At 39.4% G+C, this 16,647-nt stretch overlaps 8 protein-coding genes across 8 annotated transcripts; 3 read left to right on the top strand and 5 right to left on the bottom strand.

Moving 5' to 3' along the window:
• Window positions 1-386: 386 nt before the first annotated feature.
• LOC108594870 (lysozyme 2) lies at window positions 387-2,066 on the bottom strand (the record flags this gene model as incomplete). Its single annotated transcript, XM_017980009.1, has 3 exons — window positions 387-855; window positions 910-1,086; window positions 2,030-2,066. Coding segments are annotated over 3 exons (450 nt in total), but the record flags the coding sequence as incomplete, so codon positions are not given.
• An 18-nt stretch (window positions 2,067-2,084) lies between these two features.
• On the bottom strand, window positions 2,085-2,883 carry LOC108595240 (lysozyme). Its single transcript, XM_017980438.2, has 2 exons — window positions 2,592-2,883; window positions 2,085-2,538 (listed from the first exon to the last, which is right to left on the bottom strand). Exons 1-2 carry the CDS (start codon window positions 2,842-2,844, stop codon window positions 2,300-2,302), a joined length of 492 nt encoding a protein of 163 aa, XP_017835927.1. The 5' UTR covers window positions 2,845-2,883; the 3' UTR covers window positions 2,085-2,299.
• A 330-nt stretch (window positions 2,884-3,213) lies between these two features.
• Window positions 3,214-3,872, bottom strand: LOC108595738 (lysozyme). Its single transcript, XM_017981025.1, has 2 exons — window positions 3,723-3,872; window positions 3,214-3,666 (listed from the first exon to the last, which is right to left on the bottom strand). Exons 1-2 carry the CDS (start codon window positions 3,790-3,792, stop codon window positions 3,245-3,247), a joined length of 492 nt encoding a protein of 163 aa, XP_017836514.1. The 5' UTR covers window positions 3,793-3,872; the 3' UTR covers window positions 3,214-3,244.
• Window positions 3,873-4,395: 523 nt separating this feature from the next.
• Window positions 4,396-6,527, bottom strand: LOC108595334 (lysozyme). Its single transcript, XM_017980553.1, has 3 exons — window positions 6,335-6,527; window positions 4,794-4,964; window positions 4,396-4,738 (listed from the first exon to the last, which is right to left on the bottom strand). The coding sequence occupies exons 1-3, from the start codon at window positions 6,414-6,416 to the stop codon at window positions 4,497-4,499; spliced, it is 495 nt and encodes a 164-aa protein (XP_017836042.1). The 5' UTR covers window positions 6,417-6,527; the 3' UTR covers window positions 4,396-4,496.
• A 143-nt stretch (window positions 6,528-6,670) lies between these two features.
• Window positions 6,671-7,549, bottom strand: LOC108594989 (probable elongation factor 1-beta). The gene is made up of 2 exons (XM_017980121.1): window positions 7,386-7,549; window positions 6,671-7,297 (listed from the first exon to the last, which is right to left on the bottom strand). Exons 1-2 carry the CDS (start codon window positions 7,463-7,465, stop codon window positions 6,715-6,717), a joined length of 663 nt encoding a protein of 220 aa, XP_017835610.1. The 5' UTR covers window positions 7,466-7,549; the 3' UTR covers window positions 6,671-6,714.
• An 85-nt stretch (window positions 7,550-7,634) lies between these two features.
• LOC108594988 (protein preli-like) lies at window positions 7,635-9,225 on the top strand. The gene is made up of 4 exons (XM_017980120.1): window positions 7,635-8,001; window positions 8,074-8,225; window positions 8,283-8,496; window positions 8,561-9,225. Exons 2-4 carry the CDS (start codon window positions 8,125-8,127, stop codon window positions 8,960-8,962), a joined length of 717 nt encoding a protein of 238 aa, XP_017835609.1. The 5' UTR covers window positions 7,635-8,001; window positions 8,074-8,124; the 3' UTR covers window positions 8,963-9,225.
• A 345-nt stretch (window positions 9,226-9,570) lies between these two features.
• On the top strand, window positions 9,571-11,664 carry LOC108595527 (chromatin-remodeling complex ATPase chain Iswi-like). Its single transcript, XM_017980782.1, has 4 exons — window positions 9,571-9,767; window positions 9,825-9,949; window positions 10,005-10,226; window positions 10,289-11,664. The coding sequence occupies exons 1-4, from the start codon at window positions 9,723-9,725 to the stop codon at window positions 11,661-11,663; spliced, it is 1,767 nt and encodes a 588-aa protein (XP_017836271.1). The 5' UTR covers window positions 9,571-9,722; the 3' UTR covers window position 11,664.
• A 183-nt stretch (window positions 11,665-11,847) lies between these two features.
• On the top strand, window positions 11,848-15,679 carry LOC108597639 (chromatin-remodeling complex ATPase chain Iswi). The gene is made up of 6 exons (XM_017984286.1): window positions 11,848-11,994; window positions 12,106-12,317; window positions 12,385-12,639; window positions 12,699-14,817; window positions 14,877-15,037; window positions 15,099-15,679. The coding sequence occupies exons 1-6, from the start codon at window positions 11,947-11,949 to the stop codon at window positions 15,376-15,378; spliced, it is 3,075 nt and encodes a 1,024-aa protein (XP_017839775.1). The 5' UTR covers window positions 11,848-11,946; the 3' UTR covers window positions 15,379-15,679.
• The last annotated feature ends 968 nt before the right edge of the window (window positions 15,680-16,647 follow it).

Here is a 16,647-nt window from a genome sequence, read left to right as displayed (position 1 = left end):
ATATTTGTAGTGTGTATATAATTTAATTTAGATTTTTTAACACAAAAAATTGTTTTTTAGTGCAACAATTTTAAAGAACAAATTTTTTGTTTATTTTCTTTTTAAGTTGTAATAAACTTTTAAAACTCTGCTAAAGCTGCAGAGCTAACAAAAAAGTTAATTTTCAATATTGTTTTAACAAATTTCAATGCAGCTGTCTCTCATCAAACGTATTTAAAGGTTGTTCAAAACAATTGTTTAAACTTGATACTAACAGAATATAACAAAACAGATTCTAAAACTAAAGGTTCAACTTATACTTATAAAGTGAAACAAAAAAACCAAAAACCAAGCTATAGATATCTATATACATATATGAATGTATATAAATACTTTAAGCTATATTTAAAATTTCAATAAAGTTAAAACAGCAACGTTAACAATTTGTTAAGACAACCAAGTAGTTTTCATATAACAAACTCTAAGAACTACTTAACTATATCTCTATATATACTGTGTATTGTATTGATGACAACTTAACATATATCTATAACTATAGATGACTATATAACTGTTCAAGCAATGTGTAATTGTTTTCAAAAAGAAACTGAAACATTTCCCAAATAAAAAGTTATTTAGTTTATGTTGTTGTTAATTTTTTATACAAACGCTGCTTATTACGCAAACAGCTATGGAAGGGCTTGCCAAAGCTATAGGGCAAATCGGCACGACAATTCAGATAGCCCAGCTTATGCAAGTTGCCATAGTCCAGGCAATCGATGCGCTCATCATTGTTGCAATCCTGGCCATACTTGGACATATAATGCTGCACGGTATCTGCAGCACAGCGCGGCTCATTGACACAATTGGTAAAGGCTGTGGGAGTAAAATATTTAAAATTTAATTTAGTTAAAGCGCTGACTTGCTTACCCTGCTCCGATAGCGACGTATCATTGGGTAAGGTTAACTGGCCCGCTTCCACCCAGTAGCCCCAGGTTATTCGGAAGATGCCACATGCGCCATTTACGCATATGGCTGTGTCATTGCAGCCGCTCTTTGCCTCACATATGCATTCCAGGCAATCTTCCGTAACCGGCTTGTTTTCCACTGCGGGAGGAGAGAAAGAGTGAGAGAGTGGCAACGATGGTTAAGCATATAGTTTAGTATATATACCTGTATACTAACAAATCTATTCTAAGCTTACATTGTTCGTCGTAGTCGGTCTCACATTATCATAATTATAGTGCAATTACAATATATAGATAATTAACTCACACGGCTAGACAGAGCGAGCGTGCAAGCGAGAGGGTTAGACAGTGCACAGTGGGGCTAAAGTGCTTAAAAATTGTTTGTGCGCTGTTATGTAAATAAAATTAGAGGGAAGTTCATTAATTATGCATGCGAATGAAATCAGTTCTATACAATGTTTTAAATAAAAACAACGCATGCAGCAAATATTTATTTGTACTTACCTGCATATTATTCTTAAACCAGTTTCATTTAACATAAATAACTAATAAATTTATAATTTAAGTAGCTCAATTGCAAAAAATATTTTTCTAATATTATTTGCATTTTATTGCTGTATAAAAATTGTTTTGGTGACTTAATGCATAAAATATTTATATGTACTTACTTTTTATTCATTTTTAACCAGTTTCATTTAACACAAATATTAAAATATATGTTCTAATATTATTCAAGTTTTTAGTTTTATTTATTTGTGACTTAATGCATAAAATATTTATATGTACTTACTTTTTATTAATTTTTAACCAGTTTCATTTAACACAAATATTAAAATATATATTCTAATATAAGTCAAGTTTTTAGTTTTATTTATTTGTGACTTAATGCAAAAAATATTTATATGTACTTACTTTTTATTAACACAAATAATTTAATTTAATACATATTGATATAAATATTTTCTCTTTCAAGATTTTAGTTTTATTTAAATATTATAATTATTTTTAGGCTTAATTTGTTTGCTAGACATATAGACATATTTTTTTAAATAGTTTTTTTAATTATTGTTAATTCTTCTTACCATTCTCAGCAGCTGCAATTTTAGTTAAAAGTTGTAAAGTCAAAAACAAAGCAATTAAAAAACATTTTAAGTGTAAACTTTTAAACATTTTCAAGCGCCGCACAATTAAATTGTTAGCTAATTGTTATCGTAGGCGTAACTTTGTATATATCTAAGCGAGACACAAGCCGCGCAACGTTTAAAGCGCAACTAAACTTAGATTGAGGCAACTAGTAGACTAATACAAGCAGCTAAGCAACTGCGGAAATTATTCTAGATTAAGCATATTGTTTACAACAACACTTTAAGCAGTTTAACTGGCAGCTCGGCACGCTTAAGGCATTTGCGAAAGATGCTGGCAAAAGTGTAAGGCATATCCGCTTGACAATTAAATGGCCCCATGTAGTGTATAGCGCCATAGTCCAAGCAGTTCTGCTGCTCATCGCCATTGCAGTCCTGTCCATACTTGACCATATAGTTCTGCAGCGTATCTGCTGCACAATGCGGATCATTGGCGCAGTTGGTAAAGGCTGCAAATATATAATCTATATAGACAGTAATAGCACAAGCTGTAGTAACTTACAGCTTTCGGAAAGCGGTGAATCACCCGCAATTGTCAGACGTCCTGAGTCCACCCACTGATCCCAGGTTAAGCGAAAGATGCCACATGCACCATTCACACACACGGCGGTGGCATTGCAACCACTCAGCGCCTCACACATGCACAACAAACAAGTCTCCGTAATGGGCTTCTTATCAAACTGCTGCTGTTCATCCTCTGCGCGCAGCATGCAACAGCTGCCCAGCATTAGAAGCACATATAGATATATATACATATTTTATAGTTTTCACTTCCGATTTGCTGCGTTCAATAGTTTAAGCGCTACTAAAATGCCAAGCACGTTGTTTGTTCATTTTTATTGAATGCAATTAAATAATCGAGTTTGTTTTGCAATTGTTGTTTAGTATAGAACTAGACGGAAATTATTTGCATATACTATATGGTATGGAATTCAAGAAATTCGAAACTAACTGATACTCAATGCGCTCAACAAAATCAAAGCCGCTATTATAATTTTCGAAGTTCATATTTAGCACATACAAAATATTTGCTTAATTTTTAAAACCATTTGCAAGTAAAAGTTAACAAATTGTTGTTGCATTTTTATAATAAATTTCTTAACCATATACATATATATTTATTCATATATTTAACAATGTTTTTACTAAATTACTTTATACAAATCCTTGATCTTCGTAGTTCTCAATGCACTCATCAAAGGTGCTCTGATAGCTATAGGGCATATCCTTATCCAAGCCACAGCCATATGCGCCCAGCTTGTGTATGCGCGCATAGTCCAGACAATCCATTTCGCCATCCTCATTGCAATCCTGATTGAATTTCTTCATATAATTTTGCACAGTGTCGGCGGCGCAATGCGGATCATTGGCGCAGTTAATAAAAGCACGCTGCGAATCGGGCTTCTCGTTATTAATAGTCAGCTTGCCGGCGTCCACCCAATATGCCCAGGTGATGCGAAATATGCCGCAGGCACCTTTTATAGGATTGGTGCAAATGGCGGTGGCATTGCAACCGCTTATGGCCTCACAAATGCAAGTGAGACAGAGTTCGGTCACAGGCTTGTCCAGCACATAACCTAAAATGCAACTGCAATAAGTTGGCAATTAGCATAAAATATAATTTAGGATTTACCCTGCGACTGCACTAGAGCGGGCGCTGCAGCAAAAGCAAACCACAAAAAAGTCAAATGTAAAATATGCATTTTAATGAGAGATGCTTAACCGGTAACTAGCTGTAGTTGCTCTCACTAAGCGCACTGTTGTCTGTAGGAGACACCTAACACTTCCGCAACTGAGTTACTAATGCCACAGCTTGGGAAACTAATGTCAAAGCCAAGCTACGTCGATTTCTAGGGCGCATTGCAGGTTGGCATAGAGAACTAGATAGCAAAAGAGCGTATTAACTATTATTATTAATTTTTATTTATTAATAGTAGCGCATAGAAATGTCTTGCTAGCACAATTATCGAAACTCAAAGCCATTTAGCAAAGACACACACCAGCGAAAAGCTGCCAAGCGACTGTTAAAATTCAAATGCAACTGCGAAGCTCTTAAGCTAAACTCGTTAAAATTAGTGTATTTTATATTTTCATATAGAACAAGCAAAGTATGAGCTCTACATATTGGTAAAGCTTGTTCAAACTATACATATAAAGTAAGCTGAACATTATATTGAGCTCTACATTAAAAATTAGTTATACAAATTCCAACTTTTTATTCTAATTGTTTGTGGTAATACAAAAACTGCAGACTCGCTTTAATTGAAACATATTTCGTATATATTTATTTCAGCTTTTGCGCACAATTCAAACAAATGCATATTCCAACTCAAAAATCGCACATAAATAATAATAAAAAATACATATAGAATAAAGATATAAAATTGCTCATACGCTACGCGTTGCTTTAACCGGTAGTACGCACATCAATGCCATTGCTATTGCCGAAGGTGTTCAGACACTTATCCAGCACCGTTTGATACTGATAGCTCAGCTCACCAGTGCAGCCATAGCCGCCCAGCTTATGAATGGCGGCATAATCAAAGCAATCGACACGTCCATCGCCATTGCAGTCCTGACCAAACTTGACCATATAGTTCTGTATGGTATTGGCAGCGCAGTAGGGATCGTTGACGCAGTTGGAAAATGCTGTAATTGGAAAGTAAGTAAGCAATGATTTATTTATAAGCTACTGTTGGCTTACCCTGCTCGGACTGAGGACTATCGTTGCCTAGCGTCAGCTTGCCGCCATCCGCCCAGTAGGCCCAGGTAATGCGAAACAGTCCACAGACTCCGGCGCCGCAATAGTTGGTCTGATTGCAGCCACTGATGGCCTCGCAGATGCAACCCAGGCATACATCAGTCACTGGCTTATCTGTAGAAAATGAACACACAATATATTAAGTAGACGTAGACTGATAACATGCACGATTAGCTGACCTATTAAATATGCACAAACAAAACGAAACAAGCTTTGAATCAAAACTGGATTTCCAATTGGAATATTTGCAAATAGATGTCATCATTTTGTTTCTGTCTGAATGACTTCAATGTATTTTTCAAAAACCCAATTGTAAACAAACGCATAAAATATAAACTGTAAACGCAGCGTCATTTGTACATAAATTAAAATTTAACAAAATGTTTATCTCACAAAATTCCATGAAACAAAAGACAATGCGTGTACGCCCATGAACCTGAACCTCAGCCGTTGTAGACTCGAACTAGTTTTGCAACTTTCAATGACAGCAGCCCAGCATTGAGGCATCTACATCATTAAAAATTGTATGTTGTATTTTATCTCAAGTCACAATTCGATTTTGCCCACATGCCTTATCAACGGGCATACTATTTTATTAAAATTTTCTGTTTTAATACCTACATGCATTTATCTTAGTCAAGGTCAGAGCTCAGTAACTTAAGATGCTTTTGTATATATATACAAAAACGTAATTAAAATTTAAAAACGTGCGCATAGAAACTAATTTAAATGCACAGTGCGTTTCAAAAAAATATGTAAGGCAGTTTTAAATTTAGTTTTGTTTATCTATTAGTATCAGTCTGCAATATTTATTTCTTTTGCTCCTACGCTTAAGCCATTGTGAGTTCACTGAACTATAATGGCGTTAAATTGGGTTAACAGCTGAATTTTTATAACTTCTTTAAAATTTTTACAAATACAAAAATCTATTTTTAATAAGCTATTAAAGATGACGCAAGCTAGTGTTTAAAAAATTGCTGCTATACAAATCAAGATGAGATTAATCTAAAATATAACTCAAAGCTAGTTCCTAGTATTTTTGTCACAACACGCGGACAAAAGCTTTCCCGGATTCATAAACAAGCTAAACAATGGATCACACACGCACGTAAATTAGGGAAATACCTGCAGATTTATTAATATACGCTACATTACTTATGCAATTTTGAATAATTAAAGCTATTAGTTTATTAAACAGTATTTCCTTGTAATGTAAGCTATGACTATCGGAAGTTACCGCGTAATTGGCCTGACAATGCTCCCAATGATGAGCTCAATAACAGCTACTACATTAATTCAGCTTAAGCACCACTAGCAACTAATCTTTTGCCTTCTAAACTAAAGCTAAACATGCATATTAAAAGACAATTCTAGTATTACCCCCACAACATTTCTTGATCTTGCTAATTAATGTTAATGAAATGCTTGAATCTGTCGCTTAGGTATTTCCATATCAGATTTCAAACAAAACTGACAACACTCACCCTGCGCTTGAATGAGAACCACCAAGCCCAGGCACAGCAAGGCACCGATCGCCAAAGTGCAGCTCAATTTGTTAGCAGCCATTGTTCTCTATTGACCGAAAATATTTTTCTACAAAACGTATGGAGAGTATAGAAGCTTTTCTTTAAGCTAAGCGTAGTGTACCGTATACTTTGACGTTGCGCGAGTAACTAAGCTAAGCTGCAAGCTTACGTCGCTCTTTTGTCGCTTGCGGGCTTGCCAAAGCTTTTGAACGTTGTGCGTAACGAAAAACTTTAGACACAAACTTGCGACCGCCTCTGACGTTCGAGAGTGCGAAAGAGACAAAAAGCTGTGTGTTTACAATGCTTTGCTGAATTTTATTCAAGTTACTGTTTCATATTTAGATCTTGTTGAAGGCAGCAATGTCGACAGACTGCACAAAGTCCTCGAACTCCTCAATCTTCTCCTGCAGCAGATCGATCGAGACCTTGTCGTCCTCAATGACGCACATAATCTGCAGCTTCATGATGCCATAGCCAACGGGCATCAATTTGGAGGCGCCCCACAGCAGACCGTCCATTTCGATGGTGCGCACATTCTTTTCCATCTCCTTCATGTCAGTCTCATCATCCCATGGCTTGACATCGAGCAAGACCGATGACTTGGCAATTAGCGCAGGTTTCTTTGACTTCTTGGCAGCGTAGGCAGCAACACGTTCCGCCTTCAGACGCTCTGCCTCCTCATCCTCCTCCTCATCTGAGCCGAATAGATCGACATCATCATCATCGGCGGGCTTGGCTGCAGCAGCGACTGTGGGCTTGGCACCAGCCAACTGTGGCAGTGGAGCACCTACCCAGGCGGAGCGCTCCTTAGCCTCATAGGAGGCAATGTGACGATACCAGCGTGCAACATGTGCATAGTCGCCAGCTGGCGCTTTGCCTAGAGCATCGAACACGGACACATCAGCTTTGGTGGGTGTGTAACTAAAACAAAAAATAGAATTCAGTAAAATGCCGACGTGGTGTGCACATAACCTCACTAATTAGCGTGTGCTGCCATTGCAATGCTTACCCGCTGATGTAGCTGTTGTCGGCCAGGAAGTTGTTCAGTTCCTTGAGTCCCTGTGGGGTTTTGACATCACCGAAAGCCATTTTAAATGCTTTTATTTTATATTTAATTAGCGTTTAAAAAAATCTGTGTCGTGCCGCGCGCTGTTGCTGCCTTGAGTAAGCTGTGCGAAAGAGAGAGAGTTAGTGATGTGCAAAATGTTTGCCAGGCAAACTATCGTTCATCGCTGGTTGCACAAGAATTTTGCAGCACTAGTATTAAACAGCTGTTTCCGGTGTGTGCTTGCGCTGTTATGCTGCAGTTTAATCGGCTTATTGTTTAAAATTAAACAAAGTGGGCACACAGTGCAGCGGTAAAACTAAGAGATGGCAGTATAGTCCAGCGAGCACACACGCTCAGTTAAGGCAGCGCATAATTGGAATTTTCAACCCCCCAGGCAGAGAGAGAGAGTGTGTGAGTGCAACACCCTGTGCGTGACGCAGTTACACAACCCAGAGAATAAGAGAAAACTAAATTCTCAGTCTGGACGAGCAGTAGGCGCACAAACAACAACAACAGCAATAATAACAATAGCTTCAATAGCAAAACTCCTACACACACTAAAGCGCTGAAAGAGAAGGTACTATACATAATTTATTTTTAGCACAAAGCATGCGATTTTCAATTGATTTATTTGATTTATGTGTTTCAGGGTCATCCAAGTTTCACTTTCTTTTGTTTTTTGTTTGGTATTCCTATCATCATGGTGGTGTCGGCGTCCACGTGCCGCACGGAGACAGTGTTTGACTACAGCTGGAAGCATGTTGTGGTCTGCTATTGGAATCGTTATCCTAATCCCTCCAGGTAAGTCCTTAAGCTCAAACCCAACTATACCATAAGTAACCACAATATTTCCCACAGCACGCATGTTCTAACTGAGGACACCATAAATCGCGAAGTACGCGATGGTAAATTGTACTCAAGGCGGCTGTTGTCAAAGACCAATCCAGTGCCCAAGTGGGGTGCACGTTTCTACAACAATGTGCCGGTCAAAATTGTTGAGGACTCTGTACTGGATCCTGTAAAGAAAACCTTTACCACATTCACGCGCAATCTGGGCATGAAGAAGATTATGGCAAGTGAACTTTGGAGCTGCTTCCAGCACAGGGTGTTTACAGCTGTCTATTTTTGTTTTGCAGAAAGTCGACGAGATTGTTGTTTATAGCGAACAAAAAGACGGCCGTACCTTGGCTGTACGCCGTGCCTATATCAGCTCGCAGGTCTTTGGCTTTTCGCGTGCCATACGCGCTTTTGGCATTGAACGCTTCAAAAGCAACGGCAACAAGGCATCCAGTGGATTTAACTACGTGCTCAAACGCATGTTTCCACACCATCAGCTTCTACCATCAGCGGCGGCGACGCCAGTCACCGCTTCACCAGCTCCTGAACAATTTAGCGATGGCGCCGTAGCAACAACTACACATAACAACACCAGCAGCAGCAGTAAATCTGAGACGCTTAAGAGCACGGCTAAAATTGGCTACGAGTTCTTCAAATGTCATGCGAGCAAAATTGCGCAACTTTTCTCTGTGCGAAATTGATAATGCGTGCATTGGAAAAGGGAAAGTTGTTAGAGATCTGTGGCGCTAGAAACGTTAGTATACCGTTTAAGTTGTATTCCAAACTAAAAAAAATCACTTAACACTTTGCTGCATTTCATTCCGTCTGTTGAGCTTAACCAATGGCAATAACAACAACAACAACAGAGCGCCTCACATAATATAACCGTATGTGACTATTATTATTATTAATTTTTAAGTGGATTGTTTTACATGTAATAGGAAGATTGTATAAAAGAAATTTGGTTTTTAAGTAATGTATTGTATATTTTGTAAAAAAATAAAATTAAACAATGTAGATTACAGTATAATCGCTTTTGTACCGATCGGTAATTCATTTTTAAATGTAATAGTTCTTTTCAGTAGCAGCCGGCTTTGTAAGTGTTGCCAACAATCGTTAGCCAAAATTAGCTGTTCTATCAATATTCAGTGTTGACAAATGCGTCCCACATCGATTAACAAACAAACCAACAATTTCTTACATTGTTTTGTAAATATAAAAAATATTTTTCTTAAGAGAGAGTATGCCATGTAAATTTTGTAAACGATTTTATAGCAACACTATAATTTATTTTAAGCCGATAACAGATTACTGATATAGATTACTTAGTAAAGGCGCCAAATTGTATTCTTGATAAAAGCTATCGATCAATTTGCACAACATATGTATGAATCGCTTTACACCGCCAAGACGCGCAAAAAAGTGCTTGTCTCAGCTTAATGTTTTTAAATAATAGCAAAAATGTCGAAGAGAAAGGCATTTGAATTGGAAGACAATGAGGAAAATGTAAGTTAAGCCAACTGATAATACAAGTCATATATATTTTGTTTCTGTCATTAACAGCGAGACGCACTCAACCAACGTTTCGAAACGTTAATGAAAGAAATCGAGGACATGGGCAAAACCATTATTTTAAACACAAGACAAGAAATATTAACCGAAAATAACAATAATATAATTGTCAACAAGTATGTATCCAAATGCCTATGTAGAACCAATTACTATAAATTGTTTAATGTGCAGCCCGCGCAAACGCAAAAAGGAAAACAAACCAAATAATATCTTCAGCTTTGACGTCTCACCTACTTATATTAAGAATGGTGCCATGCGCGATTATCAGTTAACAGGACTTAATTGGCTGATCTCGCTGTATGAAAACGGTATCAGTGGCATACTGGCAGATGAAATGGGTCTAGGCAAGACCTTACAAACCATATCGCTATTGGGTTATCTGAAGCATCACAAGTTAGTATAAGTAACTAATTCCTTCTACGCACATAATATAACATGCTTTTTACTCCTCATAGAGGTATAGACGGTCGTCACATTGTCATTGTACCGCTTTCCACCCTACAAAACTGGGTAAACGAGTTTCACAAATGGTGTCCTTCAATGCGTGTTATAACTGTGATTGGTGAAAGGAAGCAGCGTAATAAGTTCATCAGGGAAGTTTTCGCAGCTGGCGACTGGGATGTCTGTGTTACCTCTTACGATATATGCATACATGAACAGAGAATACTGCGGATGTTTAGCTTGCAATATCTCATCGTTGATGAGGGGCATCGTCTGAAGAATGAGAACTCAAAGCTTGCAAAAATATTGCGTACTACGGAGAGCCAGAATCGTTTGCTGTTAACAGGCACGCCTGTAAACAATAATTTACATGAACTGTGGTCGCTCTTGAACTTTCTGATGCCGAATACGTTCAACTCTGCCGAGGACTTTGATGATTGGTTCAGCACGCAGCAATGTTTGGGAGACGATGCGCTGGTCACTCGCCTGCATAATCTGCTTAAGCCCTTTCTGCTGCGGCGCCTTAAGGCGGTGGTTGAAAGCAATCTGAAGCCTAAAATTGAAATCAAAGTCTTTGTGGGCACGTCACAAATGCAACGCGACCTTTACGAGCGTATACGCACAAACAGTTTTGAAAAACCATCAACAATGGATGGTTCTATGACTAAAGTAAATTTTTATAACTTACTTATGCATCTGCGCAAGTGCATCAATCATCCTTATCTGTTTGACGGCCTCGAGCCAGGTCCACCGTATACCACGGACATGCATATTTTAGAGAACTCCGGCAAAATGTCTGTATTGGATAAAATGTTACCAAAGCTCAAGGCGCAGGGATCGCGTGTATTGATCTTCAGTCAAATGGTAAAAATGCTGGACATTTTGGATGACTATTGCACATGGCGTGGCTATGAATTCAGTCGTTTCGACGGCGGCTACTTGCACAAATCTCGTAATACTGAAATTGATGAATTCAATAAGGAGAATAGCAGCAAGTTTATTTTCTTGTTGTCTACGCGTGCTGGAGGATTGGGTATAAACTTAACCACTGCCGATGTGATCATCTTTTATGACTCGGATTGGAATCCACAAATGGATCTGCAGGCCATGGATCGTGCTCATCGCATCGGCCAGAAGAAGCAAGTGCGTGTCTTTCGATTAATTACCGAAAACACTGTAGAAGACAAGATATTAGAGACTACTGAACGCAAACTCAAGCTGGATCAACGTGTTATACAAGATGGACAACTGGTGAATAACTTTGGTAAACTACAAAAAGAAGAAGCGATGGAACTTGCACGATTTGCCTTCAGTCATGTATTTAGTTTAAAAAAAACGCTAACAGATAAAGAAATTGATAAAATAGTTGCTAATCCCAACGTTAAATAATCACCAAACATATTATTTTTATTACACACAAATGCTAAATTTAATTTATTTCAATAAAGTGTTTTTGTTATTGAGAAAATATTTCAAATCGTTCAGTGTTGTAAAACGAGCACTAAGGTTGTCATCGATATATCGACTTCTGCTCAAACGCCACTTTTTCCCGCTACCGCTCACACACACACAAACGCAAAAACGCGCAACGCTCTCGCAAACCAAAATAATTTTGGAAAATTTATATATTACTAACAAAAAAGTCTCAAAACAATTGCACGACATTGCAAATATGTCGAAAGCAGAGCCCGCCACAGTGGAAGCCGCCGAGGAGAACTCGGTAAGTGCTAATTAACATTTGCGAAAAAAATTTCGCCAGTCAGTGACTGCAGACGACGCCGCCGCATGTTGTGTTTTTTTTTTCTGTTGCTCATTTTCTTTTACGCTCTAGAATGAGACAACTTCAGAGACGGCGACTAGTTCCTCGGGTGAAAAGGAGGCCGAGTTTGACAACAAAATTACAGCTGATCGCAGTAGACGCTTTGACTTTCTGCTAAAGCAAACGGAAATTTTCACGCATTTTATGACAAACAGCGCCAAGAGCCCAACCAAGCCAAAGGGCCGACCCAAAAAGATCAAGGAAAAAGAAAAGGATGTGGCAGAGTAAGCATCCCAGTAATGTTGTATATATGTAAAATTAACGTTTTATTAATTTTTTTGAAACGCTTAGTCACCGGCATCGCAAAACGGAGCAGGAGGAGGATGAGGAACTGCTGGCTGAAGATTCCGCATCCAAGGAGCTGTTTCGTTTCGACTCCTCGCCGGCTTATATCAAAGGCGGCGAAATGCGTGACTATCAAATACGTGGCCTCAACTGGATGATATCGCTATATGAGAATGGCATCAACGGCATATTGGCCGATGAAATGGGTCTGGGCAAGACGTTACAGACCATATCGCTGTTGGGTTATCTCAAGCATTTCAAGTAACTTTCACTACATGCTACGGTTGTGCAATTAGATTTTAATGCTTCATACTTTACAGAAACCAAGCGGGACCACATATTGTCATAGTGCCCAAGTCTACGTTGCAGAATTGGGTAAATGAGTTCAAGAAGTGGTGCCCATCATTGCACGCTGTGTGTCTTATAGGAGATCAGGATACGCGCAATACTTTCATACGCGATGTGCTGCTGCCAGGCGAATGGGATGTCTGTGTTACCTCCTATGAGATGTGCATACGTGAGAAGTCTGTATTTAAAAAGTTTAATTGGCGCTACATGGTCATCGACGAGGCGCATCGTATTAAGAACGAAAAGTCCAAATTGTCGGAGATACTGCGTGAGTTCAAGACTGCCAATCGTCTGCTCATTACGGGTACTCCGTTGCAAAATAATCTGCATGAATTGTGGGCGCTGCTTAACTTTTTGCTGCCCGATGTGTTCAACTCCTCGGAGGACTTTGACGAATGGTTTAATACAAACACTTGCCTGGGCGATGATGCGCTTGTCTCACGTCTACATGCGGTCCTGAAACCATTTCTGCTGCGTCGCTTAAAGGCTGAGGTGGAGAAGCGCCTGAAGCCCAAGAAGGAAGTCAAAGTCTATGTGGGGCTATGCAAAATGCAACGCGATTGGTACACCAAAGTGTTGCTCAAGGACATAGATATTGTGAATGGAGCAGGCAAGGTGGAAAAGATGCGCTTGCAGAATATTCTCATGCAGCTGCGCAAGTGCACCAATCATCCGTATCTGTTCGATGGCGCCGAACCGGGCCCACCCTACACTACAGACACACATCTGGTGTACAACTCCGGCAAGATGGTCATTTTGGATAAGCTGCTGCCCAAGCTGCAGGAGCAGGGCTCGCGTGTGCTCATCTTTTCGCAGATGACACGGATGTTGGACATACTTGAGGATTACTGCCACTGGCGCAACTACAACTATTGTCGTTTGGATGGTCAAACGCCACACGAGGATCGTAATCGCCAGATACAAGAGTTTAATGCGGATAATAGTGCCAAGTTTATATTCATGTTGTCCACGCGTGCTGGTGGCTTGGGCATCAATTTGGCCACTGCCGATGTGGTCATTATTTATGACTCCGATTGGAATCCACAAATGGATTTGCAAGCCATGGATCGTGCGCATCGTATTGGTCAGAAGAAGCAAGTGCGTGTATTTAGGCTTATCACCGAGAGCACAGTGGAGGAGAAGATTGTGGAGCGTGCCGAGGTCAAGTTGCGTCTGGACAAGATGGTTATACAAGGTGGTCGTCTGGTGGATAATCGCGCGCAGCTAAACAAGGATGAGATGCTCAACATTATACGCTTTGGCGCCAATCAAGTGTTCAGCAACAAGGAAACCGACATAACCGATGAGGATATTGATAGCATCTTGGAGCGCGGTGAGGCCAAGACGGCGGAGCAAAAGGCCAATTTGGATGCCATGGGTGAAAGCTCGCTGCGCACATTTACTATGGACACCAATAATGGCGAGGCGGCGGGCACATCCTCCGTCTATCAATTCGAGGGCGAGGACTGGCGTGAAAAGCAAAAACTGAATGCATTGGGCAACTGGATCGAGCCGCCCAAGCGTGAGCGCAAGGCCAATTATGCTGTGGATGCATATTTCCGTGAAGCGCTGCGAGTATCCGAGCCGAAGGCACCCAAAGCGCCGCGTCCACCGAAGCAGCCCATTGTGCAGGACTTTCAATTCTTTCCGCCACGTCTGTTTGAGCTGCTAGATCAGGAGATTTACTATTTCCGCAAGACTGTGGGCTACAAGGTGCCCAAGAACACAGAGCTCGGCTCCGAGGCCAGCAAGGTGCAGCGTGAGGAGCAGCGTAAAATTGATGAAGCCGAACCGCTCTCCGAGGATGAAGTACAAGAGAAGGAAAATTTGCTCTCACATGGCTTTACAGCCTGGACTAAGCGTGACTTCAATCAATTTATCAAGGCGAATGAGAAGTACGGACGAGATGATATTGAAAACATTGCCAAGGATGTGGAGGGCAAGACGCCAGAGGAAGTTATCGAGTATAATGCTGTGTTCTGGGAACGCTGCACCGAGCTGCAGGACATTGAGCGCATAATGGGACAAATTGAGCGCGGAGAGGGCAAAATACAGCGTCGACTGTCCATTAAAAAGGCGCTGGACCAAAAGGTATGTGCCCTGACTAACTAAAAACAATAACTTAATTAAAAAGAAACTTATTTTTGTAGATGTCACGCTATCGAGCGCCTTTCCATCAGCTGCGTTTGCAATATGGCAACAACAAGGGCAAGAACTATACAGAAATTGAGGATCGATTCTTGGTTTGCATGCTGCACAAGCTTGGCTTTGACAAGGAGAACGTATACGAGGAACTGCGTGCCGCCATACGGTAAATCAATTTAACTATTAGCCTGTATGAAACTTATTAAAACTTTGTTTACTCCAAACAGTGCATCGCCGCAATTCCGTTTTGATTGGTTTATCAAATCGCGCACTGCGCTGGAGCTGCAGCGTCGTTGCAATACCTTGATTACGCTCATCGAGCGCGAGAATCTGGAGCTGGAGGAGAAGGAGCGTGCCGAGAAGAAGAAGAAAGCACCCAAGACTCCAGGCGGCGGCAGCAGCAGCAGCTCAAGCACACCAGCGCCAACGCCGCAGGCCAAAGCAAACCAGAAACGCAAGAGCGAAGTCGTGGCAACCAGTTCCAATGCCAAAAAGAAGAAGAAGTAAATGTCTCAACCTGGACGCATATTAAACACTTTTCCTTTTACATCAACATTTGCATGAGATTCAGCTACGCACAGCATTAATTGTAGTTTAATAGACACAAACAAACACATACAAAAAGCTCTCACACAGACACAGACAGACACTCACACAGACAGCTAATGCATACTTAATAGCAGCATACATACATACATATATATTTATAGTTTTTAGTGCGAGCCACTAAGGCCGCCAACTTATAATACAAGCAACAATTTCTTAATTTTATACTATATTATTAAAATTATAATTATACATATAAATGCGCGCCGCTGTATTCTATTCCAATTATTTGTAACTATTTCGTTTTAAGTTTCATATTAAATGTATTTTATGTATGCGTAAAAAAACGAATTATGTTGTTGTTTTTATTTGCATTTTGATTGGAACATATATTATTAAAGGGGATTTGGTAAATTTTGGATTATAAAATGTATGCGAGTAGCTATTTTTTATAGATTCTCATATTGTTATTAACAATTAAAGCGCAATGATAGATTGCAAATGGGTTTAATAAATGTTTTTATGCAGTACACTTCATACAGTTACTAATATTAAACAATTTTAATGTTTATAAACAAATAAATAAACATCAAAATTTTAAAACGAAATTTAGCATTTCGCCTACACATGCTCGACATTCATAAGAAATTCGCAGCGTCTTGCGCTGAAAACTAATTTTGCGTGAAAATATTTTACAAAAATGCTGATAAAAAGCAAAAGGTAATACGTAGAGCTCTGAAATTTTCACACAACTTAGCTGTTGCTATAAGCTAAAATGTGATGCAAGTAAAATTGAAATTTTCCATCTGGAAATATGGAAAATTTGAGAAAAACGCTATATCTGCCATGTTTTTAGTGCGATGGATTTGAAAATTTTACACAAGTTAGCTATTGTTTTGTTATATAAGACTAGCTAAGAAAAATTTTAATTTTCCTGCGGAAAATATGGAAAATCTAAAAAAAACGCTATAACTGGCATGTTTTCGGTCCGATTGATATGAAATCTCGTAAGTGCATAGCTTAAATATTCAGAAAGTACATACTTTTTACAGATTTCCAATATCTTGTATGTAGCTTGAATAAAACGCATTTTAAGTTTTCATATATACGCTTATTTTTTTTATTGCGCGCAAAAACGCTCTTAATATAATTTTTTGGCGCGCGGGTGGAGAGAGTGCAGTTTTGTAATGCCAGCTGTGTGCTAGGCAAGGATAGCGTGTTTTACAAAGC

Source organism: Drosophila busckii, chromosome 2R (assembly GCF_011750605.1).
Source record: "Drosophila busckii strain San Diego stock center, stock number 13000-0081.31 chromosome 2R, ASM1175060v1, whole genome shotgun sequence".
Classification (NCBI taxonomy): Eukaryota; Metazoa; Arthropoda; class Insecta; order Diptera; family Drosophilidae; genus Drosophila; species Drosophila busckii.
The sequence above is the reverse complement of the archived record's forward strand: the minus strand, read 5'-3'. Positions and strand labels throughout refer to the sequence as shown.

Bases quoted from the DNA above. Each gene is read 5' to 3' on its own strand.
- LOC108595240 (XM_017980438.2), bottom strand. From the start codon at position 2,844: ATGTATATATATCTATATGTGCTTCTAATGCTGGGCAGCTGTTGCATG. The intron at 2,539-2,591 runs GTAAGTTACTAC...ATATATTTGCAG, and splicing joins TTCACCGCTTTCCGAAAGCT to CCTTTACCAACTGCGCCAAT.
- LOC108595738 (XM_017981025.1), bottom strand. From the start codon at position 3,792: ATGCATATTTTACATTTGACTTTTTTGTGGTTTGCTTTTGCTGCAGCG. The intron at 3,667-3,722 runs GTAAATCCTAAA...GTTGCATTTTAG, and splicing joins CGCTCTAGTGCAGTCGCAGG to GTTATGTGCTGGACAAGCCT.
- LOC108595334 (XM_017980553.1), bottom strand. From the start codon at position 6,416: ATGGCTGCTAACAAATTGAGCTGCACTTTGGCGATCGGTGCCTTGCTG. The intron at 4,965-6,334 runs GTGAGTGTTGTC...CATTTTCTACAG, and splicing joins GGTTCTCATTCAAGCGCAGG to ATAAGCCAGTGACTGATGTA. The intron at 4,739-4,793 runs GTAAGCCAACAG...TTCCAATTACAG, and splicing joins TAGTCCTCAGTCCGAGCAGG to CATTTTCCAACTGCGTCAAC.
- LOC108594989 (XM_017980121.1), bottom strand. From the start codon at position 7,465: ATGGCTTTCGGTGATGTCAAAACCCCACAGGGACTCAAGGAACTGAAC. The intron at 7,298-7,385 runs GTAAGCATTGCA...TTTTTGTTTTAG, and splicing joins GACAACAGCTACATCAGCGG to TTACACACCCACCAAAGCTG.
- LOC108594988 (XM_017980120.1), top strand. From the start codon at position 8,125: ATGGTGGTGTCGGCGTCCACGTGCCGCACGGAGACAGTGTTTGACTAC. The intron at 8,226-8,282 runs GTAAGTCCTTAA...TATTTCCCACAG, and splicing joins CGTTATCCTAATCCCTCCAG to CACGCATGTTCTAACTGAGG. The intron at 8,497-8,560 runs GCAAGTGAACTT...TTTGTTTTGCAG, and splicing joins TGGGCATGAAGAAGATTATG to AAAGTCGACGAGATTGTTGT.
- LOC108595527 (XM_017980782.1), top strand. From the start codon at position 9,723: ATGTCGAAGAGAAAGGCATTTGAATTGGAAGACAATGAGGAAAAT. The intron at 9,768-9,824 runs GTAAGTTAAGCC...TGTCATTAACAG, and splicing joins TGGAAGACAATGAGGAAAAT to CGAGACGCACTCAACCAACG. The intron at 9,950-10,004 runs GTATGTATCCAA...TTTAATGTGCAG, and splicing joins AATAATATAATTGTCAACAA to CCCGCGCAAACGCAAAAAGG.
- LOC108597639 (XM_017984286.1), top strand. From the start codon at position 11,947: ATGTCGAAAGCAGAGCCCGCCACAGTGGAAGCCGCCGAGGAGAACTCG. The intron at 11,995-12,105 runs GTAAGTGCTAAT...TTTACGCTCTAG, and splicing joins AAGCCGCCGAGGAGAACTCG to AATGAGACAACTTCAGAGAC. The intron at 15,038-15,098 runs GTAAATCAATTT...TACTCCAAACAG, and splicing joins GAACTGCGTGCCGCCATACG to TGCATCGCCGCAATTCCGTT.